At 43.8% G+C, this 18,172-nt stretch overlaps 1 protein-coding gene across 1 annotated transcript in view; it reads left to right on the plus strand.

The window, feature by feature from the left end:
* Window positions 1-8: 8 nt before the first annotated feature.
* CCDC169 (coiled-coil domain containing 169) overlaps window positions 9-18,172 on the plus strand; it is a 72,170-nt gene continuing 54,006 nt past the window's right edge. Inside the window, exons 1-3 of the mRNA XM_073613309.1 lie at window positions 9-137; window positions 2,983-3,182; window positions 6,894-6,976. Of these exons, the coding sequence (XP_073469410.1) occupies window positions 3,106-3,182; window positions 6,894-6,976 (160 nt within the window). The 5' untranslated portion in view covers window positions 9-137; window positions 2,983-3,105. The remainder of the gene's footprint in view (window positions 138-2,982; window positions 3,183-6,893; window positions 6,977-18,172) is intronic.

Consider the following 18,172-nt stretch of genomic DNA (forward strand, 5'->3'; position numbering starts at 1 on the left):
GAGGTCCTGGTAGCCATGGTGATGCAAGACGCATAGATCAGCTGTCATCAGGCTGTGCGGAGTATGGAGAGGAGCCCGGGACCTCCCGATCATTATCATCAGCTGATGGAAGAACTGCAGGCGGAGCGGAGGATGAAGTGAGCCCCCGGTTATTATTACCTCTGTTATGTGCCGATTGGAGCTCTGATCATTTCCATCTATAGATGTAGTAGTAGTTCTCTTTATAGCAGTATATAATGTATATATTTTATATGGGCTCTCAGCAGCAGGAAGTGAGGCTGGTTACTGATCAATTACATCTGACATATGTACTGATCATATCCTTCTTCTGGCTCACTCACCAGACACAGCATGATCAGCATGACAGCTAGACAGCCAGCATTCCCACAGGCAAAAAAAACCCCACAATAAATAACCCCAATTTTTGGTACAATATAAAAGATGATGTTACACCAAGTAAATAGATACCTAACATGTCACGCTTTAAAATCCGCTCATGGAATGGCGACAAACTATGATAATTAAAATCCTCCATAGGTGAACGCTTTACATTTTTTTTTACAGTTTACCTGTTTAGAGTAAAGCCTCGTACACACTATCACATTTTCTGCAGACAAAACCTCCAATTTTTGTCCGAAGGCGTGTGCCTGGATTTTGTCTTGCATACAAACGGCAAGGAATTGTCGGCCAACAAACACGAACGTAGTGACGTACTATGTGGTTTTTCAGCTCTTTAGCGCCACCCTTTGGGCTACTTCTGATAATTTCGTGTTAGGAGAATTGATGAGCATTGATTCGCGCTTTTTCAGTTTGTTCCTGTACGGTCGTTCGTCAAACAGACATGTTGCGGAATCGGAGGAGATAACGTGTTATTTATTATTGGTCTTGGAGTTATTGCTTTGACCCAAGTCCAGTCCAGGAACAGGAAGAGGAGGAGGATTTCTTGGACCAAAAAACGGTTGCTTTATTAATTGTGACCAATTATGTCATATGCCTTTGCTGCGGGAGCTCCAGGAGAATAATCCAGATGTTTTTCGTAATTATCCCTGGAATTATTTACTGACACATAATGACGGACCCCTACTTTCACCAACTATTAAGAAGCAGGACACATGCATGAGGCTTTTATTTTATTTTTTGGTTCAATAATGATTTGATTTGTTATATTTTCTATATTTTTGGATGCATAGAATGCACTTTTTGGTTAATTTCTATTGGCAGATAGCATGTCTAATTTTATTTGTTTTCTTTTTTTAACGCACAATATAAAAATTGGGTAGAATAAGCCCCGGTTCACACAGGGGCGGCACGACTTGCAGGTCACCTCACCGAGTATAGACTTCTGCATAGAAGTCTATGCAAGTTGCCCCAAGTCACCCCCAAAGTAGTACAGGAACCTTTTTCTAAGTCGGAGCGACTTGCGTCGCTCCTGTTAGAACGGTTCCATTATACAGAACGGGAGGCGACTTGTCAGGCGGCTAGGTCGCCTGACAAGTCGCCCCTGTGTGAACCGGCACTTATACTTGGCTATGTGTTTTACTTCAAATGACAGTTTGGGAGTAGGCAGTTACATTTTAAAAAATAAAATGTAACATTGACAAGGGACACCAACATAGTTGTATCTTTGATCTTAAAAACTACGAGATAATGGTGTTGTGGTAACTTGCCCCAAAAAAAAAAAAAAAAAAAGCATAATAATATTATTCTTGATATCACTAGAGAAAAAAAAAGCCTTTGAAAATTTGTTTGCAATAACTCCATCAGTATCACCAGCAAAGCATCTTCATTATTATCCCATTAAAGAAAAAGAGAATTGTGCGCTGCATTTCAAGATTTCATAATTTGCCACGTCACGAATGTTAATTCTCCATTACGAACGCTAGTTTACAAGACCGACCGCTTCTGGCTCGTCCTTGCTTCCGAGCATGCGTGTTTGTCCGCTGAGAATTTTTAAGCCTGCCATCCAACATTTGTCCATGGGAAAATCCGACAATTGTCCGATGGAGCATACAAATGGTCGGAATTTACGCCAACAGCCTGTCATCACACAATTCCTGTCGGAAAATCTGATCGTGTGTACGCGGCTTTACAGAGGAGGTCTAGTGCTAGAATTATTGCTCTCGCTCTAACGTTCGCGGCGATACCTCACATGTGTGGTGCGAATATGCGAATACCATTTACATATGCATGCGTGACTTATGTATATGTCCATTTCTACACACGTGCACGAAGGGATGGGGGAGCTTAAATTTTTTTTCTTATTTTTTCATTTTTACACTGTCCCTTTTTTATTTATTTATTTTTGATCACATGTCACTCTGGTCCTCCGAGATCATAGACGATCTGGTTCCTGGTAACCTCTATGGCCAGTCATGTGACCTATAATGTATTCCATGTGTATAATTTATACAGTGGATGATGATATAGTGGGCTTCATTCACAAAGCGGTATCTTACCGCAGCCGAGTAAGATACCACATAGCGCTTTTCAAAAAGTTTTTTAACATTCACTAAAAAAAGCACTACTAAAATACAGTATGAGTTATTCTTTGAAGTCATGTTGTATTTTAGTAGTGAAAGCCTGCGGTAATTTACTGGCGGCGGTAGCCAGCGTCCTTATCACAGGCTGTCACTAGCTGGTTGTTAAGGAGCAGGCGGCCACTGATAACTGTCATGATTCATGATGGATCTACACCAAAGGACTTTTTTTTGTTTTGTTTTTTTTAAATAAAGGACTTGTCAAAAACTGTCTGTCTTTTTTTTTTACACTACACTTTTTTTTTTTTTTTTTTGGTGAATGAGTAGGGGCATGGGCGTAGCATAAGGTGTTGCAGGGGTCCCCATCGCAACCCCGCCCCTAGCTCCAGGGGGCCCATGCAGCCTCCCTGTCATATTATCATATCCTCCACAAACTGCAGCTCCAATCTGCCCTAGGGCCCCACAGCCACGCTCCAATACTGGGCTTCCACTTTGTCTTCCACAGTCCACACCCCTCTATTCTCGTTGGCTGGGGAGAAGCTGTGAGCCATTTCCTGAATGGAGAGGAGCATGGGGTGAGAACAGCCCAGGATGGGTTAGTGTCTGTGCTGTGTGCTGGCAACATGGAATGGTAACCGAACAATGCGAATTAAGAGAAGAAGAGTGCCGTCCTGTAGCCATGATGGGATGGATGTTACTGGTGAGGTAAGACACCGCTCAGTGTCTCCTAGTTGTCAACTGGGATTCTTTGTACCCCCCCACCCGGAGATGTCTGCTTACCCTACATCCCTGACATCCGGGGAAAAGACACACACCTCTGGGAGGTGACCTTCCCCCAACACCTGCCAACACTGACAAAGAAACCTTCAAAAATTGCTAAAACAAATCCCTTAACACCTCCTGGGGGGCTGCAGGCTCCAGATTTTGTGTCACATGACTTTGACCCCCCCCCAGATCTAAGTTGCGCCCCCCTAAAGCCCCCTGACCACCCCCTCTGCCCTGGATGCTATGCCCGGCTGCTGAGCTCCTTTCCCATTACTGCACTCTATACTGCTCCTCCTCCGCAGAGCTGAATTCACATTCATTTACAACACAGTCAGTCAGCCACAATCTTCACAGGGTGTATCTGCCTACTGCAACTACACTGCCGTTCCTACCAGAGAATTTCATATGTCAGAACGGCAACAAAAAGGCCAAATACACGCTGTGAAGGCTAACAGACTGTGTGTAAAGGAATGTGATTCCAGCCCTGTGTAGTGTGTGGGGGGGGGGGGAGCTGTATATAGTGCTGGGAAAGGAGCTCTGCCAAGTGACCTGGCAGGGGCCCCTGTCCTCTGATTATCTAGCGGTGATCCCTGTCCTCTGATTCTTCAGCTGTGATCCCTGTCCTCTGATGTAAGGAGGAACTCTGGGAACTCAAAACTCTTAAGCCACTTTGAGTATCTTGGCGTGTGGTGGGTGTATCTGCACGCACGGTGGAAGTGGTGGGTGGCATTCGGGGGGCCGTGTCAACTTTTGTATAAGGGCCCACAAGCTTCAAGCTACACCCTGGGGACAAGGTGCTTTGGGGGCCATGTTGAGGGCATGTGGTCTGGTATGGTTCAGGAGGGGGGGGTCCATTCATCCCCTTCCTTTCCTGACCTACCAGACTGCATCCTCAGATAAGGGTCTGGTATGGATTTTCGGGGGGTCCCACGCCATTTTTTTTTTAAATTTTGGCATGGGGTTCCCTTCAAAATCCATACCAGACCCTAAGGGCCTGGTATAGATTTGGGGGGGGGGGGGGGGGGGTCCACGCCATTTTTTTCCCGAATTTTTTATTTTCTTTAAGTAGTCAGCAATTGTTTTTTCCACTTTCAGCTGTCAGTGGGGAACCCTGCTGACAGCTGATGACTAATGACTTATATTAAACCCATACCCTGCTTCCATTCTCACCAGGGCAAGAATAACTTTTCAGTCTCCTTTTGAGATACCAGTGCCACATATCTCAGGAGACATTACTTTCCACCACTTAGCAGCAAGGATGGGAAGTGTTATCATAAAGGGGGATTTTAATTATCCAAACATAGACTGGGCGGAGGGAACCAGACATTCATCTAAGGCTCGCCAGTTCCTAAATGTCTTGCAGGGCAATTTTATGGGTCTAATGGTAGAGGCACCAACTAGAAATAAAACGTTTCTGGAGCTACTAATCATGGATGTGGAAATACGGGGCAATTTAGGAAACAGCGATCCCAGGTCAATTGGCTTCAGTATAAATCACACAAATAGGAAACATAAGGGGAATACAAAGACACTGAATTTCAAAAGCGCCAACTTCCCTAAACTACAAACCTTGCTAGAAGGCATAAATTGGGATAAAATCTTAGGAACAAAGAACACAGAGGAGAGATGGGTTTGCTTTAAGAGCATATTAAATAAGGGCATTAGCCAATGCATCCCATTGGGTAATACATTTGAAAGAGCGAACAAAAGTCCTGGATGGCTTAACTCCAATGTAAAAATGCATATAAAAGCAAAGGAGAAGGCCTTCAAAAAATACAAGGTTGAGAGATCATCATCAGCATTCAGGCTTTATAAAGAATGCAACAAGAAACGTAAGGGTGTAATAAGGACAGCTAGTATAGAGCATAAAAGACACATTGCGGAGGAGAGCAAAAAAAATCCCAAGAAATTCTTTTTATGTAAACAGTAAAAAAGGGAGGACAGACCATATTGGCCCCATAAAGAATGAGGAAGGACATCTGGTTACAAAGGATGGGGAGATGGCGAAGGTATTGAATTTATTCTTCTCCTCAGTCTTCACAAGGGAATCGGGGGACTTCAGTAACCAAAACTGCAGTGTCTATCCTCATGACACAACACAGGAAGCACCTCCATGGTTAACAGAGAACAGAATTAAAATTAGACTTGGGAAACTTAACATTCATAAATCACCAGGACCAGATGGCTTGCACCCAAGGGTACTTGGGGAACTCAGTCAAGTAATTGCCAGACCATTGTTCCTAATTTTTACTGACTGTCTACTGACTGGAATGGTACCGGCTGATTGGAGAAAAGCCAATGTAGCACCAACCAACTGCAGGCTTTTTGCAACGATAGCTGTTATATAGCTGAGGGTGGGGCCACCCGGTGAAGTAAACGGGTGACCCCCGCCCCTTCTGACATCATGTGACGTCACCTAATGTCAGAGGGGGGCGGAGTCACCTGTTTACGTCACTGGGTGGCCCTGCCCTCAGCTACATAACAGCTGTCATTACAAAAAGCCTGCAGTGGCGGGACGCATCCCATCGAGGCGGAGTTTTTACATTTTTGTTTTTATCTCGGGTCGTCAGCACTGTCATCGAAGACTGAGTTACATCGTGGGACACTTTTATATTAGATTTTATTTTTTAATAAAGGACTTGTCCCAAACTGTCTCCTGTCATTTTTACCATTTTGACACTTTTTTCGGTGAATGTGCAGGGGTACAATGTACCCGATACCCATTCACATAGGGGGGGTCCCCTTGTTAAAGGCGGCTTCCAGATTCCGATAAGCCCACTGCCCACAGACCCCCACAAACACCATGCAAGGGTTGTGGGGAAGAGGCCCTTGTCCCCATCAACATGGGGGCAGGGTGTTTTGGGGGGACCCCAAACCACCCTCCCCATGTTGAGGGTATGTGGCCTGGTACAGTTCTCTTGCCCCCCCTTTTCCTACGGCTTGCCAGATTGCATGCTCGGATAAGGGTCTGATATTGATATGGGGGGGGGCACGCATATTTTTTTTGGCGCAGGGTTCCCCTTAATATCCATACCAGACCCAAAGGGCCTGGTAATCGGGGGTGGGGGTGGGGGGGGGGGATGCCGTTTTTTTCAATGATTTTTATGTATATTGCCGGGATCCGGAAATACATTACAGCCCCAAGCAGTTTTAAATTACATTTTTTCCTTTAGAAATGTCATTTTGCTGCTCTCATTCATAAAACTATGTACGGCTGCCGCGTAAGCAGCCTTACATAGTGTGGGGCGTGCACCCTGCCTTTGGCTAATCATGGCTCTCACAGCAGAGCGCGCAGGTCAGGTGCATGCTTTGGCCAATCAGCAGCCGTCAATGCACTGCGACCTTGCCGTTCATTATGGGGTGTTCTGCGGGCGCTCGGATTTCCCGCGAACGCCCCATAGTGTTTGGTATTCGGCGAACGGGCGGACATCTGATGTTCGACTTGGCTCATCCCTACTTCTCAGTCTAAAAATTCCCAGCACATCTCTAAGTATGTTGTTCCGATGTGCGCCGTTAAAGCAGAGTTCCCACTGATAGCCTGTGTGGAGATATTCCCCCTAAAGTCTCTCATTTCTCTTGTGACAACTGATTTTCTCTATGACTATAACTTTCATTGTTGAGGGTCACATTAATTGTCTTTGTTTTCCTCAGGGAAATGTTACAAGCGTCCATATATGAAAGAAAAAATGCAATTGCGGACCTGGAAAGGAAACTGAGTAGTGTGGGTGATGAAGGTAAGAGGTGTCCTTGTAATATAAACAGCTGTTCTGAGGAAATACGATACTAGCATACAAAAAAAAAAACAATCTTTCGTCCGATAATCTCATTGTCTGCACCAGGCATTAGGCTCCATTGTGTGTGCTAGGCAATTTTAATCATGGGCAGAGTTGCCGCGATTCCAGAATTGCGGCAAAAGGCAGGACACGTTTGCAATGCTATTACTCGTTAATGGCACCCTAACCACGGTGTTATTTTGCCACGGTTGTCACGTGATAAATTATGGCGCAATTGCAGCAAAATCTCAATGCGCAATGTCACCCAAAAGAAACTCCTGCTCCATTTTTGAGCTACAAGCTTCGCATGTTGCAATTTTGCCGCGATTGCAGCACGATTTGTCTCACGACAACCGCTCCAACATTGATTGGGGTGCCATTGACAAGTAACGGCATTGCAAATGCGTCCAGTGTTTTGCTACATTCTGGAATCATAGGCAGGATCATAGCGATTCTGCCCGTGATTCAACTCGCCTAGCTGTGAATGGAGCCTAAGTGCCGGTTCACACAGGGGCGACTTGTCAGGCGACCTAGCCGCCTGACAAGTCGCGTCCCATTCTGTACTACGGAACCGTTCTAATAGGAGCGACGCAAGTCGCTCCGACTTAGAAAAAGGTTCCTGTAGTATTTTTGGGGCGACTTCAGGCGACTTGCATTGACTTCTATACAGAAGTCGTTTTGCAAGTCGCCGCTGAAGTCGTGTGCAGGCAAGTCGTGCCGCCCCTGTGTGAACCGGCACTGTTTTCCAGGTAATTCCAATACCTAAAGAAAAAATACTGCTTCCACAATGATAACAACCTAGTTGCTCAGGACTTCCTGGCATTTTCATCCAGGCATTCAAGTGGAACAAACCCCCATATCTTTTACAGCCAAAGAAGCTGCCATTTAATTCTGTTTGATCTGCAGTTGTCATGGTGCTGCACCTGTGATCACTTAGGTCACCTGCCATTTGATGGTTTGACAGTCCATTTGAGAGAGCAAAAGCAACTGAGTCAGTTATCATTCACAGCATGCTTTGAATGTAACTGTTTTTGGAAACGGTTAAATCAATGAGTTTGATTCTACTTTAACCACTTGCCGACCAGCCGCCATCATTATACTGCGGCAGGTTGGCTCTATTACGCGAATCGCCGTAGCTGTACGTCGGTTCGTGTAATAGATACAGTGGGCGTGTGCTGATGCGAGTGACCGGCGGCCTCAATGTCCGCCGGCCACCCGCGATCTCACCACAGAGAGCCAGAACGGTAATCTGTCAATGTAAACAAACAGATCCCCGTTCTGACAGGGGAGTAGAGAGAGATTGTCTGTTCCTAGTAAACAGGAACAGCGATCTCTCTCCTCCAGTGAGTCCCCTCACCACACAGTTAGAAACACCTCCCAGGGAACACATTTAACCCCTTGATCGTCACCTAGTGTTAACCCCTTCCCTGCCAGTGTCATTTATACAGTAATCAGTGCATTTTTATAGCTCTGATCGCTGTATAAATGTCACTGGTCCCAAGAAAGTGTCAAAAGTGTCCGATCTGTCCGCCACAATGTCGCAGTCCCACTAAAAATAGCTGATTACTGCCATTACTAGTAAAAAAAAAAATTAAAAAATAAAAATGCCATAAATCTATTCCCTATTTTGTAGACGCTATAACTTTTGTGCAAACCAATCAATATACGCTTATTGTGATTATTTTTTACCAAAAATATTTAGAAGAATATATATCGGCCTAAACTGAGGAATTAATTTTTTTTTATACATTTTTTTGGGGATATTTATTATAGCAAAAAGTAAAAAATATAGCTTTTTTTCAAAATTGACGGTCTTTTTTTTGTTTATAGCGCAAAAAATAAAAACCAGAGGTGATCAAATACCACCAAATGAAAGCTTTATTTGTGGGGAAAAAAGGACGTCAGTTTTGTTTGGGTACAACATCGCACGACCGCGCAATTGTTAGTTAAAACAACACAGTGTCGTATCGCAAAAAATGGCCAGGTCGGGAAGGGGGTAGATCCTTCCGGTCCTTAAGTGGTTAATGTAGTGTACCAGTCCATATAGCTCCTTTTGAAAGTTATCTATTTATCTGAAAACCCCTTGTTGGTTAATTTGTTATGTAGGAAAGTTCTATTCGAACACGCCTACTGTGTGCTCCATGCTGTCTCTTACATACAACTTTACTAAAGTGATGATGCCTTGAAGTTTCTCATGGCCAACAATTAGAGTTAAACCTGTCTTAAAGTGGTTCTAAAACGGGGGTTAGCAACCCGTAGATCACAATCTGCCAGTAGATCGCAGAGAGGTGACTGGTAGATTGCGATCTGGGCTTGCTACATAGTTACATAGTTACATAGTAGGTGAGGTTGAAAAAAGACACAAGTCCATCAAGTCCAACCTATGTGTGTGATTATGTGTCAGTATTACATTGTATATCCCTGTATGTTGTGGTCGTTCAGGTGCGTATCTAATAGTTTTTTTAAACTATCGATGCTCCCCGCTGAGACCACCGCCTGTGGAAGGGAATTCCACATCCTTGCCGCACTTACTGTAAAGAACCCTCTACGTAGTTTAAGGTTAATCCTCTTTTCTTCTAATTTTACTGAGTGGCCACGTGTCTTGTTAAACTCCCTTCTGCAAAAAAGTTTTATCCCTATTGTGGGGTCACCAGTACGGTATTTATAAATTGAAATCATATTCCCTCTCAAGCGTCTCTTCTCCAGAGAGAATAAGTTCAGTGCTCGCAACCTTTCCTCATAACTAAGATCCTCCAGACCCTTTATTAGCTTTGTTGCCCTTCTTTGTACTTGCTCCATTTCCAGTACATCCTTCCTGAGGACTGGTACCCAGAACTGGACAGCATACTCTAGGTGCAGCCGGACCAGAGAGTCTTGTAGAGTGGGAGAATTATCGTTTTATCTCTGAAATGAATCCTCTTTTTAATGCATGCCATTATTCTGTTTGCTTTGTTAGCAGCAGCTTGGCATTGCATGCCATTGCTGAGTCTATCATCTACTAGGACCCCCAGGTCCTTTTCCATCCTAGATTCCCCCAGAGGTTCTCCCCCCAGTGTATAGACTGTATTCATATTTTTGCCACCCAAATGCATTATTTGAAATTTTTCTACATTAAACCTCATTTGCCATGTAGTTGCCCACCCCATTAATTTGTTTCAGATCTTTTTGCAAGGTTCCCACATCCTGCAAGAAGTTATTGCCCTGCTTAGCTTAGCATCATCTGCAGATACAGAGATTGAACTGTTTATCCCATCCTCCAGGTCGTTTATGAACAAATTAAATAGGATTGGTCCCAGCACAGAACCCTGGGGGACCCCACTACCCACCCCTGACCATTCCGAGTACTCCCCATTTATCACCACCCTCTGAACTCGCCCTTGTAGCCAGTTTTCAATCCATGTACTCACCCTATGGTCCATGCCAATGGACCTTATTTTGTACAGTAAATGTTTATGGGGAACTGTGTCAAATGCTTTTGCAAAATCCAGATACACCACGTCTACGGGCCTTCCTTTATCTAGATGGCAACTCACCTCCTCATAGAAGGTTAGTAGATTGGTTTGGCAAGAACGATTCTTCATGAATCCATGCTGATTACTGCTAATGATACCGTTCTTATTACTAAAATCTTGTATGTAGTCCCTTATCATCCCCTCCAAGAGCTTGCATACTATTAATATCAGAATAACTGGTCTGTAATTCCCAGGGATGTATTTTGGGCCCTTTTTAAATATTGGTGCTACATTGGTTTTTCTCCAATCACCCAGTACCATTCCAGTCAGTAGACTGTCAGTAAAAATTAGGAACAGTGGTCTGGCAATTACTTGACTGAGTTCCCTAAGTACCCTTGGATGCAAGCCATCTGGTCCCGGTGATTTATTAATGTTAAGTTTCCCAAGTCTAATTTTAATTCTGTCCTCTGTTAACCATGGAGGTGCTTCCTGTGATGTGTCATGAGGATAAACACTGCAGTTTTGGTTACTGAAACCCCCTGATTCCCTCGTGAAGACTGAGAAGAAGAATAAATTCAATACCTTCGCCATCTCCCCATCCTTCTTCATTCTTTATGGTGCCAATATGGTCTGTCCTCCCTTTTTTACGGTTTACATATATAAGAATTTCTTGGGATTTTCTTGCTCTCCTCCGCTATGTGTCTTTCATGTTCTATCTTAGCCTGCCTAATTGCACCCTTACATTTCTTGTTGAGTTCTTTATAAAGTCTGAATGCTGCTGATGATCCCTCGACCTTGTATTTTTTGAAGGCCTTCTCCTTTGCTTTTATATGCATTTTTACATTAGAGTTAAGCCATCCAGGACTTTTGTTCGCTCTTTTAAATGTATTACCCAGTGGGATGCATTGGCTAATGCCCTTATTTAACATGCTCTTAAAGCAAACCCATCTCTCCTCCGTGTTCTTTGTTCCTAAGATTTTATCCCAATTCATGCCTTCTAACAAGGTTCGTAGTTTAGGAAAGTTGGCTCTTTTGAAATTCAGTATCTTTGTATTCCCCTTATGTTTTCTGTGTGTGATTTATACTGAAGCCAATTGACCTGTGATCGCTGTTTCCTAAATTGCCCCGTATTTCCACATCCGTGATCAGGTCTGTATTGTTGGTAATTAGTAGATCCAGTAATGCTTTATTAATGCTGACCTGCCATTTCAGAGCATCAAACAGTGCAATGCTAAGGGACTACTTGTAAAGTTGGAGCTGTAGTAGGGAGCAAGTGCCGCATAATCCGATGCCTCCTCTGTAGTGCTGGCTCCTGTGCCATGAGGAGTGATACCAACTGCACTCCATCTCTTATCCTGGCTAGTGGTCTCCGGAGTGGTGCTAGCAGCAGGAAAGAAGATCTGCAGGTCAATGTGAAGCAATACACTGGACATAATAGTATAGGGCTGCTTTCACATTGCTATGCTGCAGTTTACCCACATCGCGGGGGCAGTGCAGTGTACATGCAGCTTTCCTGTGGGTTTGCTGTGCTTAGCCATAAACTTCTATTATATCCTTTCAGAACAGTGCACTACACCTGCAGAATACAATATAATAGAAGTCTATGGCAGCTAGCCCAGGAAAATTGCAGATGCACTACGCTGTGTAAAAGCTGCCTTATAGGGTGCTCAGAACAGTAAGGGTTCATTTACATTTGGAGTTTGGGGGATGGTAAAAACCCATAGTTGTGTTTTTGCCCCTCCCCCGCTCAACCACACCCCATTTAGCTGCAGTGGCCAGGGGTGTACACATGCTACAGCAGGAGTTATACGCCCTGTCATGGTTGGTGGGTGTAGCACCTGCCAAGCATGACCCATTCAAGTGGATGAGGCTGTTCTGCAAGTGCCTTGCAACCTTGTGCAGTACAGAAAACAAGAGGTTAAAGCAGGCAGTATTGTGTTGCTTTCTCACCACCTGCTTTAACCCCTTGGACCCCTTGGAAAGCATGCAGTTGCAGGGTGCTTGCAGAGTGGCCCCATTTACTTGAATGGGTCGCAATTGGCAGGCGGTAGCACCCACCAAAAGCAACAGTGGGTGTCATTCCTGCTGTGACATTTGTACACCCTCAACTGCTACAGCCTCAGCAGCTAAAGGGGTTAGGGATTGGGGTGGTAAAACTGCAACTTAACTGCAGGGTTTTACTGGCCCTCAATTTTACTAAGGGCTAATTCATAAGTTCAACAGGCATGGATGCTCTTTCTGAAAAGTGATCCGAATATGTTTGACAGGTGGAGAGGAGGTGGATTGCTGTGCAATGCACATGATTGCAACTTGGTAGTACGGCAATTAGAGGTTCAAATCGGGTGTGAGGAGGTGACCCTGTGCCCAGTGATCTTTGACTTCTCCCTTGTTGCTCAGGTAGATCTCCACCTCAATAAAGTTACCCACCCCTGTTCTATAAGGTAAAACTTTTTTTTACCCTATTTCATTCTTTGCATCAAGGTAAACAATCTTCATATATCTGCATTCCCCCCCCCCCCCACAACACTCCACGTCTCAAACACTTACCTGACATCACTGCCGATTCAATTGCTGTCCCCACCAACAGCCGTGCTCTCCTCTCTTCCTGCATTCTCTGGCTCTACTGAGAATAGAAGAAGCCACTGGCTCCTGCTGCTGTCAGTCAAATCCTGTGAGGAAGGAGAGGGGTGGGCCCGAACCGTGTTGTGTGTCTATGGACAGACACAGCCCAGCTCAGGAGCGTGTCTGCAGGTGTGCCACCATAGGAAGCCACTTCCTATAGTGGTACAACAGGAGGAGATAGGAGCTCTGGCACGGAACCCTAGAATAGGACTTTCAGGGCTGCTCTTTGCAATACCATTATACAGAGCAGATAAATATAACACATTTAATATTTTAGTGAAAAAAAAAAAACTAAGCTTTACAATCACTTTAAGATTTTTTTAGTCTTGTTGATCATACATCAAGCAGTATAGGGAGGTAGTTACAAATTCTAGGCTTTCAGGTAGCAGACCCAGCCACTACACATGTGAGGAGCTTTGGGAATTCTGACCACAGTAGATTAAAGAGAAATTAGACGAATGTAGATTAATGAGATTTTAGTGCAGTTGTTTGTTTACTAGGAAGCATTTAGCAAATTTGCCACAAAACCCCTTCAAGCCACCTCCAGTGGCCCATTAAGTGGGCTTTGCCCAGAACATACCCCACACATCAGCAATGGGGAGTAACAAGCAACATGTCCATAACAGTGAGAGAGGATGGTAAGCATGAGCATTATAAGGTTTGCAATACAACAATTGGTCAATAATGTGGCAATATGGGATATGTCTTAGAGCATTTTTTAGAGTTGCCAAAAATCTGAGTGAAAGAGTTCATGCGTGGCCACAGATGGCACCCTGGAATCAGGCTAAGACGAATGAACAACAATGGTGAATGGGGTGCATGGGTAAGCAGGTAGCACTTCACTGTGGAGGACTGATCCTGGTAGGACATTTTGAGTGAACTGATCTACGGGGGAGATACCTTCACTAAGGGGAGGAACCAGAACTTTACCAGAAAAGGAGGGGGGAAGGAAATGACCAGACAAAGTAGGAAAGAGTGTGGGGATGGGTAAGGGGGAAAAGTGGGGAAGGGAAGGGGGTGAATGGAGTCCAGTGCCAACTGCCTGTAAAGTTCCAAAAGATTTAGTATTAGGGGAGAAGGAGCATTCTTTAAACTGTTACCGCTATGATTGGCATGATCAGGAGCCCACTTGGTTCCTGATCAGAAGCCTTGACTGAGAGATGCCGGTGACGGCTCGATCAGTGTGCTGGGATCACACAATCTTATGCTGCTGTGAATGCATATGTGCAGCAGCTGGGCGTTAAAGCCCATTCTACCCACTGCCTCATACATGCATTACATGGTCAGCAAGAGGTTAATGACCAAACATGCTCTTTTAAAAGGTGCTTTAATTATAAATTAGCCAGGCCAGAATGCCCCTCTTAGCCTACTACTTCCATGTATATGGATGAACACAGACCTTATACCAGTATATGTCTGTCCGGCATCAGTCCAGGTATCATCCTCCTTGTCCAGTTTTTAATCTGATTGATTGAATCTGCAAAGTATTGAATAGTCATAACTTCCCTTCCGATCGATTTAGACTCCGTTTCAATTAGATACCTTCAAACTGAGTCAATCGGCCAGGGTGGACAATGATCAATTGTTTTGCATCAGTCAGCAGCACTGAGATGTTTTGTTCGTGAATATGATCGTATTTGGATGAATCAGATTACATAGTGGAAATAGAGAAGTAATTGATAACTTACAATCATAAGATCTAATCATGTCTTTGAGTTAGTTCACCTTTAAAGAAAAAAATGTAAAGGGTTAGTAAAATGTCCGTGTCAATTCACCTGTATAGTTTTTTTCTGAATAGTGAACTAACCATTTAACTATTGATTCACCTCCATATTCATGTCTAAATCCCGGGAGCAGGGCGCAATGGGTGTGGCCAGGACAGAGCTAGGCGGAGGCTGCTTCAACCTACATAACTATTTGATCTGTTTGGAGTGCGGCGATCTGGAACTTTTCCTCTTCCTCTTGTCTGATCACATAGAGCCGGGACAAATTCTTTATACTGAGCCAGCACCCGCAGTGTGAGTCCACCGGTTCTGGGACACAGGAACCAGAGCAGTAACCCAAGTTTCTTTATTCAGGTCCACTTATCCATGTGTGACATATCGATTGAATGGGTTATCATCTTTAGATTGATTGTTCCTACCGGAATCAGAAAAAAATGTATTAATTTTTCAAAGTGCACATGGCCACCATTAGACCTATAAGGAATGCTCAATCTTTTCTTTTATTAAAGCGGACCTTCAGTCACTTTCCACTTATTAAATCTTCTGCCCTTGTGGTTTTAACGTTGGATAGTAAAATTTTTTTTCTGCCAGTAAATACCTTATACAGCCCACTTCCTATTTCTTCTCTGGTCATTAGCCTAGGCTTATGACTTGATGCACAGCTCTCTTTCTCACTCTCGTGAGAGGGCCAATGAGAGCCGCAGAGCTGGAGGTGTGTGTCTGTGTAAATCCAGGAAGTGAACAGACAGCAGCTTCAGCTTCCCACAGTTAAAATGGCTGCAGCCAGACTTGGTGGAGGGAGATTTCTGCAGCATATTTGACAAGTACAGAATCACAGTATATATAACATAATATTATAATAATAAGCACGCCCTCTGTCGAAGTCGGATATGACGAAACGCGTAAGAGCATGACTACCACGGCTTAACCGGAAGTGACAAGTACGTTCCACCAGCAGCTGATCCCAACTAGGAAGTGTTTGCGAACGCCGTGTAGACTGCAGGAGCGAACGAGGGACAGCGGAATGGTGAATACACTTGCCCCCTTTTACTAAGCTTGATTGACTGTTTTACATTGTACGTATATAGGAAGGAGGGTGCTTTGTATTTGGGGATTTTTTACAATAAAATGGGATTACGCTATGTGAGTGTTCTCTTGTATTTTATGATTCCATTTGGAGTTCATCATACAATAGCCCCTTGATCTGACGATTGGAATTGAGTTAAAGGATATCATTTAAAGATGATTTCTTTGATAGTCCAGTGAGTTTAACCCCCTGAGGGGAAGTGTGCCTCACGTGGTGAAGACTGGGAGTCGGTGTAGGGTGCATCTACTGGCTATTACCTAGGATCACCTATTAAGAATTGTCATATCTTCTTACGCTTAATGTGGAGTTGGACACTAATTACCATCCAACGCTTTTATTATGTGAGCAGACTGCAGTTCCTCTTTAAATGGCCCCAACAGTATTCCTAAACTGTTTTATATACAGTATAGTGTAGAATGTGTCTATTGTAAATGAATTAAAACAAGTCATGCTTCATGGCAATTTTCTAAATCAGCAATGTAATTTTTTTTTTAATCGTTAATATTTTTTCTGTATCCATAGCATTATGTTCTACCACTGACAACAGACTGCAGAAATCTGGTCTTAAAAGTTTTATAATATGTTTGATGCTTGGCAAAATGCACTTTTATGATTCACAACATATGGTTATATATGAACTAATGGAAAGGCCTTTCACAATCCCCAGGAGTCCACAGCAATGACTAGACAGACAGGTCTTCACTCTACTAAATATTTAAGTGCCTAAGAACAAGTGTTGAAAACTGACTTCAGCTCCATAAAGAGCCCGAGTATTATGCAAAGAATTTTATAACCTCTTTCCCTTCTAGAACTTTGAAAAGAACCAACTTATTTGTCAAGGTTATAACACTGGCAAAGAAATAGCAGCTTTAATGATGTGCATAGATCTACCAATGAGAATATAGCTTTCATTAGTCTGACTGTCTCTGTTTGTTCAGTTTTATTGAGCTGTATACTACATTATAACAGTTTTGGGATTGCTTACTGGTATGTGCCGTCCTATTTCAATTACTACTAATGGGGTGCATTTATATACATTTTTTGTAATGTTAAACGTCCTGTGAAACTGCATGTAGTGTATGGTCATTCTGTGCGAATGGGGGCAAAAACAAATGTTTTAGGCTGTTTTTACTGTAGGTTGAATGTTTTTCATTCAGACAGAATAGAGTACTCAGAATTTTTTTTTTTTTTTAATATAGGGACGTTTTTAATATTTTGGTATTATTAAATCATGCATGATAAAGGCGTAATTTGATGATTGTGATATATGAATAATGTGTGGAGTAGAAATGTAATTTCCTTGTGAATATGTTTTCGACAAAGACATTAAATCTTATCTTATATTATCTTATCATTTTATCTTATTTTATCTTATCTCAGTTTAGCTAAGTTTAGCTCCATCTAGTGGCCATTATAATGGCCACTAGATGGAGCTGACTATGCTAGCAAATAAGTATTTTTTACTTTGATCATCAGCTCCATCTAGTTGACATAATGCAGTGTTTTCCTAATTCACTTTATTCTGTATAAGGCCTCATGCACACTGCAGCTGTCAAACACCCATTTTACAGGCATTTCATTTTTTTTCCCTGCCTTGGCTGTCCGGGACTCTCTCTCCTGATTGGCTGAGACACACAGCTGCTGCTGTCAATCAAAGTCAGTGAGCCAATCAGAGGCGAGAGGTGGGCAGGGCCATGTCATGGCTCTGTGTCTGAATGGACACACAGAGCAGCGGCCCGGCTCAGGTGCCCCCATAGAAAGCTGCTTGCTGTGGGGGCAGGAGGGAGGGGCCAGGAGCGCTGGAAAGGGACCCGAGAAGAGGAGGATCTGGGCTTGTCAGTGCAAAACCACTACACAGGGGAGGTAAGTATAACATGTTTATTATTTTTAAATAAAAAAAAAAGATTTTAGTATCACTTTAGGGCCCCTTTCACACTGTCGGACCGTTCAGGTCCGCCTGACGGTTTTGTCGGCGGACCTGAACGGGCGCTCCATGCTAGTCTATGGAGCGATGGATGTCAGTGGTGACATGTCTGTTCGCATCCGCCCCTGGTGGATCGGATCGGGTAAGATCTGATGAAAACAGACATGCTGTCCGTTTTTGCCCGATCTCTTCATAGCAACCAGAGGCGCTCGACAAGCCCCTCCCCGCTACGTGATCAGAGAGGGAACTGTCATCTGCCGGCTCAGCGGAGATCAACGGAGAGATCTCCTGCTGAGCTGGCGGACAGAGGCGGACTCCATGGCAGCGAATCCGCCTCGTGAGAATGAA

This window comes from Aquarana catesbeiana, linkage group LG02 (assembly GCF_042186555.1).
Source record: "Aquarana catesbeiana isolate 2022-GZ linkage group LG02, ASM4218655v1, whole genome shotgun sequence".
Classification (NCBI taxonomy): Eukaryota; Metazoa; Chordata; class Amphibia; order Anura; family Ranidae; genus Aquarana; species Aquarana catesbeiana.